Source organism: Lepisosteus platostomus, chromosome 10, assembly GCF_059453375.1.
Source record: "Lepisosteus platostomus isolate fLepPlt1 chromosome 10, fLepPlt1.hap1, whole genome shotgun sequence".
Classification (NCBI taxonomy): domain Eukaryota; kingdom Metazoa; phylum Chordata; class Actinopteri; order Semionotiformes; family Lepisosteidae; genus Lepisosteus; species Lepisosteus platostomus.
This window is the reverse complement of record NC_142620.1, coordinates 45,753,863-45,768,690: the sequence shown is the minus strand read 5'-3', so window position 1 is coordinate 45,768,690 and position 14,828 is coordinate 45,753,863. Positions and strand designations below refer to the sequence as shown.

Below are 14,828 nucleotides of genomic sequence, written 5' to 3'. Positions count from 1 at the left end.
TTCTCATAGAGAAAAGTCCTTTGTGGAAGAAAACATTAGAAATTGACCATAAATACCTGTTCTGGCATGTCCCCGTTCTCAATCCCAGTATTAAGCAACTTGTAGGTGCTACTAAACAGGTCCCACCGGGAGAGGTCATGTGCACTAATAGAGACAGAAAAAAAATTAGAACATGCAACAAAAACCACTGTCAAGAAAAATATATGCTGGAGATTTTATATTCAAAACTAAAAAATGTTTAAAGTGAAAAAAATACATCTATGGAGCTGTCAAGTGACTGAACCAGTAAAGGCTGGAAGTTGGATCGAGCTCTACAATGGAGACATTGTGGGTTATAGTCTGGGTCATATAAGCCATCAATGAGTAGAATTATCCAACTGGCAGTACACAACTGGCTATGTGTCAGCAGGGTAGAGAAAACTAGTGTTAGTCAACCAGGCCTATCACAGCAGAACAGCAACTGTGTAAAGTATAACTTTAAGCAGGAGAAGGCCTTCTTACTTATGGAAAGCTGTGATCCTCTTTAGTGTGGATAAGACCTGATAAGCATCATCCTCATCTGGCTCTTCTCCCTGTGAAACAGGAGTAACAATATAAAAAACACAGATTAGTATTAAATTGTCCATCTTCAGCTTTAAATGGGTTTAAAATGTATAAGTAATTGGAGAGTTATACAAACCTCCTGCAAAAAGTCCTCTAGTAGTCTGCTGAACTTGTCCACCAGCTCATCTAATAATTGGCTCCTTGCTATATCCACCCTATTAAATATTGTGAACTCTTCATTGCAGAGGGCATGGTAGGTCTTAGAGCAAGCCTCTAAAACATCAGTGTCTGTGTGTTTCTCCACAATCTCCCTTATTTGCCGTAACAAACAATCCAGGTGCTGTGAATAAAGATGCATTTGATTTTAAAGATTACTTAAAATATAACATATTACTAATAAAAAAAAAGTTTAGTACAGACATATTATGAAGAAAAAACATTAATTACAAATTTTAGTCCTCACCTTTTCTAACCGACCCGTTGTGTATATTTCTAGGTCAAAAAATTGTGGAAGCTGCAAAAGATTGGTCACCTTTTCGGCATCTATAGAGTACTAGGAGAAAAAAACAAAAACAAAGCTTATACCTCTACCAGCAGAACTTTTTACTTTTTGAGGCAAATTTATTTTTTATGCTCGAGGGTAAAGAATGAGATAATCCACCGTGCATGTTATATAAAATATCTGACGGCCTAAATTTAAAAGTCACTGATCACAACCAATGTTACCTCTTGAATCACACAGTAAAGGAATATCAAGATGAGTAAATTTTCAGTCTAATTCAAGAAAAAGTTGCATTAATTTTTGTAAATGACTCGGATGTTCACCTTCAAATATAAATATATATTTGGTCAAAGACAAAAATACATTGAAAGCGACTAACGTGAAAACCTCCGGCATTCTGAATTGTCAAATAAAATTAATTAAAAGGGAAATTTAAAATGTGATCACTGACGTCTTTACAATACTCCAATTTAACTTAATTACATCAAATGTGGAACTGGTTTTTAGCAGAATCTACTAATATGACATTATCAAAAATGACTGATAAAAAAGAAACATCCTCAAAATGAATGTGAACTAAAATACCTTGGCTAGCAACTGAGGCAATGATACAGCAAACAGCTCAGTAATTCTCGTCCGGTCATCGAGCTGGGTTTTTTTTTCCTTAGCTGTAAGTACCTGTTAAAAAAAGTACAAAGTCTTTACATTTCACTGTAGAATCAAATTCTAAAAACACAATAAAAGAGAAGTGCCCTCCTCAAATACATTCATACCTTACAGATTTTGGATCTACACTAGCTCAGAAAATATCTGAATAAACCCATTTTGGCCAATGTCGAACAGTTTATTTCCCTTACCACGGGATCAGCATTCCATAGTCTCAAATGCGACCAAACAATATTTGGGCTGCTTAGTCTTGTCAACACAGCCACTTGAAACATCATAATAGTGCATTTTTCTTTAAAAAAATAGGAGCACATCAGAAAGAGACATTCTCTTAAATACTGATAACATCCATGGGATTTGTCCCCCCAAAGAACAAAATTAAGCTATGGAAACCCCCCTTTGAGCTCCGAAATTATGTATTAGAACCCAATAACTGTATCGCACTCCTGAACCTTCTGTCTGGAGTACTGCTTACCCTTTTCCCTGTTCCTCTGCCTACTGGAGGGTGGCATTCTGCCGCCTGCCGTATGGTGCAGAGCATAATTTCAATCAGTGCAGTCTCCTGGCGGTCTGTCAAAGCTAAAAACAAAAATCATAGCTTATGCAAACAAAAACTTTCAATATATACATGACACACTCAACAGATACCTGAAAAAAGGCAACAAAATTACATTTTCATTATATATTAATATTTTAATATCAATTGAGCACAGGAGTATAAACTCAATGTAACCCATGGACATTTTAATCAAGTACAGTGGTGTATCGGCAAATGCAAATGTCAGAATACGTCCAGAAAAAAAAGACAATTGAAAAAAGTAACCTATGATACAATATCCCATAAAACATTCACATTACTGAAGTCATATACATATATAAGCAGAGTAGCCCTTTACCTTCCTCGCCTGGAAGTGGCTCTTCCAGCAGAAGGCTGATCATGCACTCCCAGTCCTTCAGCACATCAGAAGCACAATCCCACATGCTGTCCACGAGGTAAGCTGCATGCTCATGAAGCTAAAATGATTACATACATTACTACACCAATCATCATAAAGCTCAAACCTCAACCTCAATGTTTAATCTTTTTACATAGTGCTGTAGTGTTTGAACATTGTTGGGAAATCCAGATATTGTAAATACAGTTTAATTATCAGATTGATTATCAGGTTGATTAGGCTCAATTCTTAATATTTTTTTACCTCAAGTATTCTGCTGTACGGTTACCAACCAACAAACACTTCTGAAAATCATCCCTGATTAAGAATCTTTCATGTTTTCCCTATTAAGAGCATACACTGCAGTCCGGCTTTGATGACTGAGGAAGTGCCCTTCTGTGAGGCTTGCTGGAAAACCTGGGATATACCTGAACCCTCAACAGTCAGCATTAAGTAACTTTAAATTGCCAAACTCAATATACACACGTTGCCCTTGTATTAATGATGTCAGCAGATTTAAGGGTTGTGTGCAAACAATGTATTGCTTAAGAAGGTGTTAAGTGTTTAAGAAGGTTGTAATGATATGACTTCACAAAAATGCTCAAATTAAATCAAAACTATAATAGTAAACACTGGACATACAGTGCCTTGCATAAGTATTTAGTCCATTAATTTATGTATACAACTTACTGAACACTTTCAAAGCAGTAAACAGACAAAGAAAAACAGGAAGCCCTGATTGCTTAAGTATTCAAAAAATTATGTTTATGCAACGTTGAAGAATAAGTGTTGCAATGCCACTGCAGATGACCTGCACTATAATTGCATCATAGCACTATACCCTGTACACATCTCTACTGTAGCTATAGGCTCCATCACAGCATATGTCCCATATTTAGGAATAATTATGTGGATTTGGTGAAGAAAATATTTTTAGATTCTGATTCACTCACTACCGGAACTACCACAAAAAGAAATGATTGACGTGAATGATGAAAAGTTCACAATGAACATGGGATTTGAAAATTGCAACACTCTGTTCAGACAGGAGTGAATTTTATGGAGATTGAGTCCCTTCAATATGGAGCGTGCAGTTTAAATTTAATCTTGAGCTTGACATTGGGAAGCATTATGATGTGGGACATGACTTTAGAGCAATAATCATTACAGTCAGCCAACCCTGCTGCTGCATAACTCACCTTTCTGCCTGTCAGTTCGTGCCACTCTCCTGACCTGTCATTCGCCCCAGTCCCCTCCACCACAGCAGAGGCTATTTTCTCAAACCCCTATATCCGTACAGTTCCTAACCTAGATACTCAGTTATTAACTGTTATCATCTGATATTTTTGATAATATTTGAAGAAATATTTTCCTTAACTGTGTTGATAATATCGTCCCCATGGCACTGTAGAATGTTAAGAGTTTCGGAAACTATATCTGCCCATGGGAGTTAGTCAGTTAAACACATTTAACACATAACTGAACATTTAATGCCTCTGAATACTGACGTTTGCTTTCATGGTTAAGTTTTTAATGGTTTATAACGATATTAATGTTCTAGAGGTTTTTAATTCATTAATATGCAACAGTATGCTAACTGCTATTGATATAACGTCACTAAAAACTATTATAATTTAAACACTAAAATTTAATCTTACCTCACTTTCCAAAAAGAAAAATACAGTTGTTTTCACAAGATTAGCATTTGGACTTTGCCTTCCCCTTCTCTTTGGCATTCCATCATCTTCTGTATCCCGGTGACTGAAGAGTCTTGAGATAAAAAAAAAGTTGCATTTTATGTTTAACAATTGATCGTGGATCCTAAAATCTGTTAACATCCATGAACTATTGGACTTTTCTAAGAGCCTAATACACACTGAAAGTACATGTACCAAAGGTACAAATAATAGGTTTATTTCATGCTGAAAAGAGAAGAAAAAAAACACAACGTATACTCTAAAATGTTTTTTTCAGACACAAAAGCCCAGCACAAAAAACACTTTCAGACAACTACAGCTCACAGAGGTGCTACTTAAATATGCCAGTTATCTAATGTTATATTATGGTTCACAAATTCTCCAAGGACTATACATAACAAAACTTTAAGAAATGTGTCTCTTTAACTATGAGAAATGACACCTATATAGAAACTGAAGTAACATCTTTCTGCTCCTAGATGTCATAGCAGATCACAGAAGAACGGACAATGAAGTCCTGCATCAACCTCATCCCCTTTTCTCCTTTTTCTGGTCAAATATGTCCAAATTTGGCATAATTTACAACAAAACATTCTGTCATAAAGGACGCCAACATACTCCGTGATAAAAGTTAAAAATCTGATGCCTGTACAACAAAATCACAATGACATTAAATATTCCAAATTCAAAAGATGTTTTGCTTACAGATTTAAGAAGTACATAGCAAATGCTTCTTTGTTAGCAGGTTTCATCACACCATCTACTTCAGTCTTGCATATTGCAGCTAAAGATTTTACACATACAATGGGACATTACCTGCTTAGTGAAATATGCTTCATACTCCTAACTAAATCTTTAAATGTCGTACTCCCCTTTTACCATTTTCGCTTAATTTAGTTGCACTGTCAAAGTAAGTGGGTGAGGACTTGCTTGGAAGTCTTCAAAACTACTTGAGGTTTTCTCATTTAAATTGCAAACATTTAAGTGCTGTGGATGTAACTGGGTCAGGTGGCAGAGATTTCAGAAGTCTGCACCTCAATTATCTTAAGCTTCATATAGATATAATTAAATTATCTTGTTAAGCTGAATAGCATTGTACATGATTTACAAATTGTTGGGCATTACCAAAACCACACTTTAAAGCTTATAGCAATTGAAATAAAACTAAATGGTCTTTATTACAGCTTCTCTGCAAACTGCTTTAAAAAAATATTTTACATTTAGAAATAAGGCTGTTAGAACACTGGTCCTTAACAATGTACATTCTTGTTACCAATTTATTTTCCTGATCCTTTGTGTATCATTCTACTCTGTAAAACTAAAATACATATTTTTTATTATGAAAGGACCATTGAAGCTAATTTTACTATTACCATATAAAGCTCTGCAAGCACAGTATATTATAGTGTTGTATGTGAACATGCAAAACAGCATAAAATGGAAGAATAACACAAGCTTTAATATGTCACACTAAAAATAAAACTTTGATCAGATTTGTTCATTACCACAAAGACATCCACACAGCCTATACAATTTTGCACAGTATACATTCAACACGAAAGTACAAGTCCAAAATATTCAAAAGGGTCCAAAATATACCTACAAAAATACAACTTTGAAGCAAAACTTGCTTTCAAATAAACATTCATCTAAAATTTTGCCACTGATGAATAGTTAATAATTTTGGGTTTACTCAATATGCCTAGAAGAGCTGCCTCGTATACTTCATGAATCCATACATGCTTAAGCTTTGTCCTCTGTGTGATTCAGTAAGTTGATAAATATTTTTTCTTCATAATTACACAAACAATATGTAAACAATTAAATTAAAGCAAAAATGACTTACTTTTTGTAAAGAAACTCTCCTGCTGCAACAGCTACTGGCCGATGAGCTGAATAAACTAAGTGATAAACACTTTCACAGTCTTCTGCAGTTAGAACTTCATCGCTACTACTGTAAAGAGAAAATAAATATTCATTTACAAGCTGCAAGACTTTAAAGTTGTCTAAATTTTTTTAGGGTATAACACAAAACAACAGAATTCATGTTCAAATTTGTGAGCATCCCAACACGTTTTTCCTGAAAAAGAAAGAATGTGTTCCAAAAGGAGTACCTATCGTATGTGGTATCAGACCATTTAAAACAAGAAATGAATGGAAAATAACACATAAATCTGCCTCCATTTTCAAATGAATAAAAGAATGAATGAATCAATAAGATTGTGACATCAATAACAATATTAACCCTAGTGTATCTAAAGATCAGATAGAACACTATTCTTTGATTTATACTGCAAAGTAACAGAGTACACTGGTCATATGTAAACATGCAGCCAATACTGAATAAACATACTCACTGTAAAACAAGGGTCAAAAGTTTTATTGCTTGTACTGCAACATCATACTCCTTGTCCAGTGTCATCGACACAATTCGATCCTATGCAAAGAAACAGAGATATTATAAAGGAATCATTTTTAAATTCAGCATGCATTGACATGCTCTACATATACCAACGATTAACTCTCAATAAGGAAACAACCAAATGATCAAGATGGGTATAATGGCCTTCTTTTACTTGGACTCCTTGTTCTTCTGTAGGACACTTTGAATATTTAATAGTATAAAAACATTCTAGTAATACTAAAAACAATCAAAACATCACTTTCACTAAACAATTCTTTGCAGGTCATGGTGCTGAGCAATGGACTTTTAGGTTTGGCTTAATATAATTAGTTGGCATATATTCTTGCAAACTGAAAACATGACAAACCACAGAAATTTGTTCAGAAATGCTCACCTTGAAACGGCTTGTGAATAACTCAAGCTTGGCATTGAGTTCTCTGTTGTAATACAGGCCCTGAAGAGCTGTAAGACACTTGAGCCTCACTTCCCCTTGCTGAAACAATAAAACAATTATACAAATTTGATTAAATGCTCCTATATCAGTAAAAATTAAATTAACATAAAAAGCAGTGTTTATGTTCAGCTTTTATGCAAAGGACAAAATTATGCATAGTTTCAAAAAACATGAAACATGTTACCATTTTACTGCAAGCCTAAGACCATATACATGAATGATTTTGTTAAAGGATATGTATCTTCTTTGAGAATCTTACATGACCACTTGGCCGGCAACTACGTATGCTGCCTTATGGTTATGTTTTAGGACTGTGTGTTATGAACTGTTTCAGATGATAATATAAAAAAACAGCAATATAAAAGTATTAACTCTGTGATAATCTGGATAATTAAGTAATCTGGAGAAATACTTTTATCTTTAATAATCATTTACCTTATCATGCATGGTCCACCCCACATATTTTAAATAGCTGTCATTGAGAAAGGCATCACTGTACATCTTCATCCAGACACCAATCTCTTCAATGCAGATTGCACGAATTTCAGCTATTGAGTCCCTGTGAAAAGTTAGCAAAAAATAAGATGGGAAAACTTACAAATAAAACAAAGACAAATGCAGAAAAAATAATCTGTTTATTGTTCGCGTGCAGCCCTAAGAGAAAAATACATGTGCTTTTTGTAACACTTATGGTCTTAAACCTCAACAATCAAATAAGTTCAATTGCAATAAAGGCTTACAGTTTATTTCAGTTCCTTTGTGATTTTTTTTCTTTAATCCTAACATTCTTGGAATTGGAAAGATGTCTATACTGTGCATATTAGAACCATATTACAGGAAAAACCCATATGGAGAAACAAACTCATACCGATATCTGTGAACAAAAACGCCTTTGAAGATTGCATTCATCATGTTTTCAATTTCATCCTGATTTTCTTGAAGCTGCAAGGAAATTTGAAAAACAAAATGCATTACGACTTGCAGTACAGGTCTGTCAACAAGAGAAAAGGAGCTGCACTCAATACATTGCGCTGCATTTTTTAAGAAAATGAAGAAGAAGTGCAAATTAATTTAAAGTGATCAGATATATCCTTAAATAGTCCATTTTTGAAAAAGACTGATATACTGTAAAACTAAATGCACACAAAACCTTAGGCTGCGTGAAGGCCTTCTGTATTAAATGCAAATAACCAGATGGTGACCCAGCAGGCACTTTAGTTATGTAACTCAGATGTTAATTACACTGCTAGCTAAACATAAATCCTTCACAGTGAGAAGTCCTTAAGTACAGTATTCAGATAATTTCAGACCATGGAAAAGCAACAGCTAGAGTCAAATATAAGATGCTTTACAACTGATACTTGCCATTTTGTAAATTGTGAACTTGAGTTTGTCAGCTTATGCCTAGGGTGTCAAACTAATTTGCTATGGCATGCCAGATTTGATTTAAATGTACTTCAAACAGCATGCAATGCCATTAATTATCAAAATACTAGGCACAACCACTACACTATTATTTGTAGTGCCTTCATTTTACTAAACCATTTTTATTTAAATGAAGTCGCTTTGCTTTGTAGCTGCTTCCCTGTGATAGCTCTCGCTTATTAGTCATATTTATTGTTGAACATCCTTCTTTATTTTTAACAGCAAAATCTGCATCCAATGCTTCAGAAATTACAAAAGTACAGAAGGAAAGCACTACTCTGGCTGTAAAACCTGGAAAAAAGATCTAAAGGACTAAAAAAAGCAAGTGGTCGGAAGGTGTCTGCATTGCCTTGAACTTTGATGTCAAATTTAAGTCTTTCAAAATCCAACTTGTGTTCTTACATTTCTTAAACATGGTGATTATCCATACCACATCAGGTATTTAAGCAGTGGAGACTAAAGAAATGGAATTGTGGAGGGGATGGTCTTTAGAATTTCAAGCCACAAGAGTTACTCACCTTGACAACATTTTGAGAATTTGTAATCCATATGTTAACATTAAAACAACCATTTTCAGTGGAAAAACATGGAAAAAAACTATGGAACAATCTTTGGATGCAAAGATGGCATGCCAACAATCTTTAAGTGAGAATATCTAGTTTTTCTTTCAACTTTACCTCTTTGCGCTTTTGTAGGAGCAGCTCCAGCCTATCATTCGCTCTCTTGCCTATCATTTTGTTTCGCTCAGCCTCGTACTGCCTCTGTGTGTTGTCCATGTTGATACTAAGATTCAGTGCCACATTCACCAAGGCGGTCATCAGCTTCATGGCTGTTGAGCAAACATTTATACGGTCACAAATTAAAACCTATATCCGATAAAATTACCTAGTGTGGTTTATCCCACTGCAGAACATTAAGCCTATATATTGGTCTCGTGCATGTTTTTTACATGAATGAACAGTTACTCCAATATTGCTTTTTTAACTCTGCTGATAGTTTTCACCTCATAACTGTAGAACCTGGAAAGGATGACAACCAGCTGAATTGTTATATTTTTAATGCATTATATTGTTTGTGGTAAAGCACTACTATACTTGGAATGTTCTGTATCAGTTTTGTAAAAATATTAAGTCCTTAAACAATCTGTCAAGATAAAAAAAAACTTGTGATAAATGATAAATGAAGTCTGTCCCAGTACTAAATGTTATAAAAAGTTTTTTTTAATTCAAGCTAGTTACCTGCTAACGTGCTGGTATGTCTGAAAGCTCGAACCTGGGAGTCCGAAAGCCCAGTCAGAAGCGAGATTACTGTGTCCATCATGTATTCATCATATATGATGCTGTATTGACACTGTCGAACCAGTACCCCAATAAACTCACAAAAACTGGATTTAAATTTTTTCCACTGTGGACCAGCAATAGTTAATGGATAATCACCGCTGTCCTGAAATCAAAAGAGATAATTATGGTTATTTCTGGATTGTAATTACTATGTCTAGTGCAAAATTCCTTCAAGAACAGTAATTCAAAAACACTTTGTTTTAAAAACTTTAACTTATTTAAAACATAAACAAAAATATTGATGCAATGTATAGTGCCTATTACAATGATGATAAATATGAATTAACTGAAATGTTGTATATATAAATCAAACCAAAAATAGAGCTTTTAGGAATTAAAATGGATTAGTACATAGCAAGCAAGCTGTTTTATAGTATAGTACTAATGGGATTAATAAATGAGTCAAGAGTTATATCCACTGAGGTAACAAAAAAAGTAAATTACTGGTAATAAATTATTAAAGCACCATAGAGATTATTTTTGTTTTACACATAACACTGAATATTAACTTTAACAACAATAGTAAAGCACAAGCATAATTTCTTAATTAGATTAACGGCACTGAGTGAATGGAGATAAAACACCATTTTGTTCAAATATCCCGCACTTGTAGTTTTATAAAATACATGGGTTTCATATGGTTATCTCAGGCTATCAATACCGTAACAGGTAACCTGACTAAAACTGTACCTCATCAAACTCCTCAGTCATCTTCCTGATGATTTCTGAATTTTGCATGTGTCTGAACATTTCAGCAGTTACAACACCTGTAAGACAACAAAGATTATAGGACTAAAGGTGTATGTCTACTTTAACAGTATTTTTGTGCTTGGCTCATTTAACTACACATATGTTATTCTTGTTAAAATATGAACCAAAACTATAAGGTGCCTGAACTGCAAATTAAGCATACAGACTAGCTAAATCCAAAACACTGCATTAAAAGTTTTACTGTGTTTTTACTAACCAAATCGTGTTGAAATGACTTTATAGCTTCACCTACCTTTACAGCCTGAACACTGAATGAAAAAGTTGATTAAGTCCAGCAGTGCGGTGTCTCTGTCATGCTTGTAGGACTCTATCCAGTCATCAACTACAGACTGTGAACGCAAAAGTAATCAACATTTAAAATCATACATTTACAAATTGTTAGCAACTATGCATTTATCTTTTATTTATGTAATTGTAAACCCTAGTTATATAACATTTGAATATTAAATCAACATTTTCATTTGCATTTTAAAGGTTTCAAAATACCATATCAAGTACCACAGTAAACAGTAGTATAGTAAAGAACCATACCTCTTCTTTAGATGGGGAAAATACATGTTTACAGCTCTCAGAACAAAGGCATATAGATATGGCCATCTGATTATCATGTTAACTTTGTAATCTTCATGGACAAACATTTCACAGGCAATATACCATATTATGTCTCACATGCTTAGCTTAAATATACCTATTTTTCTTCTATGTATAATGATATGAATAATACTAACCTGCATGGCACACTTTCCCATTTTCACCACCTCAAAAAGCATCATGTTTTCCATTCCATTTTCCTGATGGTGTCCATTCATTCGGCTCAGGCCTCCCCCCTTTCCTCCATTTCCAGCCTTTCCCTTCTCTCCCGTGACCTTCTTGCCCTTCTTGACAGTCTAAAGTGCACAAAAGAAAACATTAAATACTGGAACACAACACAATACAATCCAGACCAAAACGTTTAACCCACTGTTTTGGAATATGCACTACAGTATAAAAAAATAACTATGTTTTCTTACTTTTCCTTTGCTTGCCTTTGGATTCCTTCCATCGGGATCTTCGAAGTCCGTATCAGAAGAGAAATGCGTATCAGTTTCCCTTAAAAAAAAAACAGTACTTAATTTTGAAGATGAAACGGACATAGCTTACAGATACTTGTTTCTGGTCACACGTAGAAGTCTAACAGGCTCAACAAAGCAAAAAGACAGGCATTCACTTACTGTGGAAAATGAAACTCCGTTTGTATTTCTGGTGCTGCTATCATTTCTTTAACATCTTCTGTACCACGTCAACTTAGTAAGGACCTCCACCATTAACCAGTGAAGACCAGTCAGATCCAGAGATATCCTTGTTAGCTCTTGAAACTCCTTAAAAAACAAAAAGCATAGATATAAAAAGTCATAAAAGCACAGTCTCCTTTAAAGGTAAATTGATCTGGGTGGTAACCATGCAAAGTCTTCGATCTCTTCATCAAGACATTGTGGAGAAGCAATAATAAAGCAGACACAACGAAGAACATCAAGAATGATTCCATTTCTCAGGGCAATGTTGTACACGTACAGTTTGAGAGTGCTAAATACCTTCAGAACAAAGGAGGTTTCATACAAGTACAAAAAACCTAAAGGATATAGACAGGTTTCGTTCAAACCAGGGGAGTACATCAGTGAAACAAAAACAGGCACAGGATCACAAAAACTGAAGCAGAATTCATTTAGGACAGACAATAATGAACAAAAAGGGGTGAAACAGAGATCTCACCCTGGTGTTTGAGGCCCAAACTCTTTGCACCCTTAGGCAATGGCTAGAGGAAATTTTAGATTCACTTGGCTACTAAACTATCAAACAAGAAAAATGAGCATAACGACCCCACTTCATTGCCAGATCTATTTGTTATACTTTTAACCAAAAAGAGTACAGAGGTAAATCAATGCTGTTCCAATATCTTAGTTTAAGTTAAAAGATGTTACATCAATTTGCTAAAGGACGTAAAGTTCAAGCATAGTATTTTTCTACTTGCTGAAATTCCCACAAGGGCCAAGAAAAATTGTCAATTTTTAACCTACCAGCTCTTGTTGAGGATTTTTAATTAAAAAAACAAATTGGTTTAGAATTTTGCCTTGTACTAGAAATGTATAATGTACCTGTGCTATACAGGTTGTAACCACTAGGGGAGCAATGTTGCACTCCTTTTGAACTCAAGCTCGCTTTGCTGTAAATTGATATTTGCTAGGAAGTCACTAAAACATGATGCCTATTCTTAAACAATGGATATCCATTGATTTTGTTGAAGGTCTTGGAAAGATCTCTTATTTTTACCAAACTAAATTTTCCTGTCTTGTACGAAAATGATTAATTAAAGTCAAGTTAAAATATTGCATTGGCCTTATTACCTGAAGAAGGTCTTATTCCCAAAAGATTGCAAGGTTATGGTTGCATGACAACTTTATTATATCTCCTGTAACCTCAGTAAAATGCAGCAACTGGAAAATCCCAGTTGACTGAAGTGCCTTAAATCATTTACTACACCTGAACCTATGTGTTTTTGTTTGGTGTTTTTAATGTTCTCTGTATATATACATATTTGTCCTAAAATAATATTTCATTGTTTTGTGAATCTTTTCTTAAGACTTTCACTGTATATATATAATAAGCAGTCATTACAGTAACACTTTATAACCTTTCCCAGTCCTGGGACACTGCTTCAGGACCCCAGATGCTAGAAAGGAATCTACACCATTCAACTTGTCAGTCAATCCTATTTAAAACTGAAGATATAACTTGAACTTTACTATGTCAATCACATGGTTCAGAACACAAAATACCCATCTATTCAAAGCTATGGGCCTTCTTGTGTGGGGAAAAATGTCGTTTTAACTTCTCATTGTCCACTGTGCACTTGGACAAGCCGAACTCCTAAGATGCTCTTCAAGTTGGTAACCTTTGTCCTATATACAGAAGCACATTTGAACAAAACGTGCTACACATAAGCAAACAATTCTATGTAATTACACATAACCTTTAGCAAGATAATTGTGGTCTACACTTCTTGATGCTCAACAAATAATCTACAAGAGCTGGAAGTAACATAAAAAACTCAGTATCTTACCCACTGTCAGTTTGTCTTCAGCTTCAGTGGTTAACTAGGCACTAAATTCAAAAAGATATTAAAGCACTTCTAAAGTGCACTCTCCGTACTACTACAATACTGTAATTCAGTTTGCAATCTCAATCTCCAGACTTCAATTATTTGCATTTCAAGCACAAGAATGCTTGAATTAAGCACAAAGAAGATGGTTTCTTTTCTTTAAAAACTTTATGCACTTTCTGTGAGAACAGACACATTAAAGTTACTTGCACAGAAAAACAACTAAAAACAAAATGAAGGGTTACGGGGTGTTTAGCTTGGAGTAAAAACTGCCTTCTGACACCACATTACCTATTCATCAAATTGCGAGGGTTTTGGATCAAAACAATTAATCACATAGATACAGTGCCTTGCGAAAGTATTCGGCCCCCTTGAACTTTTCAACCTTTTGCCACATTTCAGGCTTCAAACATAAAGATATAAATTTTTTATTTTATGTGAAGAATCACCAACAAGTGGGACACAATTGTGAAGTGGAACGAAATCTATTGGATTTTTGAAACTTTTTTAACTAATAAAAAAATGAAAAGTGGGGCGTGCAAAATTATTAGGCCCCCTTGCGTTAATACTTTGTAGAGCCACCTTTTGCTGCGATTACAGCTGCAAGTCGCTTGGGGTATGTCTCTATCAGTTTTGCACATCGAGAGACTGAAATTCTTGCCCATTCTTCCTTGCAAAACAGCTCGAGCTCAGTGAGGTTGGATGGAGAGCGTTTGTGAACAGCAGTTTTCAGCTCTTTCCACAGATTCTCGATTGGATTCAGGTCTGGACTTTGACTTGGCCATTCAAACACCTGGATACGTTTATTTGTGAACCATTCCTTTGTAGATTTTGCTGTATGTTTGGGATCATTGTCTTGTTGGAAGATAAATCTCCGTCCCAGTTTCAGGTCTTTTGCAGACTCCAACAGGTTTTCATCCAGAATGGTCCTGTATTTGGCTGCATCCATCTTCCC

General features: G+C 34.8%; 1 protein-coding gene across 1 annotated transcript in view; it reads right to left on the bottom strand.

Annotated features, from left to right (window-relative positions):
- stag2b (STAG2 cohesin complex component b) overlaps positions 1-14,828 on the bottom strand; it is a 43,137-nt gene that overhangs the window by 8,181 nt on the left and 20,128 nt on the right. Inside the window, exons 2-21 of the mRNA XM_088596736.1 lie at positions 11,949-12,095; positions 11,748-11,826; positions 11,466-11,624; positions 10,970-11,066; positions 10,657-10,733; positions 9,865-10,069; positions 9,304-9,455; positions 8,070-8,143; positions 7,637-7,760; positions 7,142-7,240; positions 6,701-6,780; positions 6,190-6,297; positions 4,305-4,416; positions 2,608-2,725; positions 2,187-2,290; positions 1,631-1,723; positions 1,007-1,096; positions 680-883; positions 502-572; positions 57-144 (exon numbers count right to left, since the gene is read on the bottom strand). Coding sequence (XP_088452862.1) covers positions 57-144; positions 502-572; positions 680-883; positions 1,007-1,096; positions 1,631-1,723; positions 2,187-2,290; positions 2,608-2,725; positions 4,305-4,416; positions 6,190-6,297; positions 6,701-6,780; positions 7,142-7,240; positions 7,637-7,760; positions 8,070-8,143; positions 9,304-9,455; positions 9,865-10,069; positions 10,657-10,733; positions 10,970-11,066; positions 11,466-11,624; positions 11,748-11,826; positions 11,949-11,992 — 2,178 coding nt within the window. The 5' untranslated portion in view covers positions 11,993-12,095. The remainder of the gene's footprint in view (positions 1-56; positions 145-501; positions 573-679; positions 884-1,006; positions 1,097-1,630; positions 1,724-2,186; positions 2,291-2,607; positions 2,726-4,304; positions 4,417-6,189; positions 6,298-6,700; positions 6,781-7,141; positions 7,241-7,636; positions 7,761-8,069; positions 8,144-9,303; positions 9,456-9,864; positions 10,070-10,656; positions 10,734-10,969; positions 11,067-11,465; positions 11,625-11,747; positions 11,827-11,948; positions 12,096-14,828) is intronic.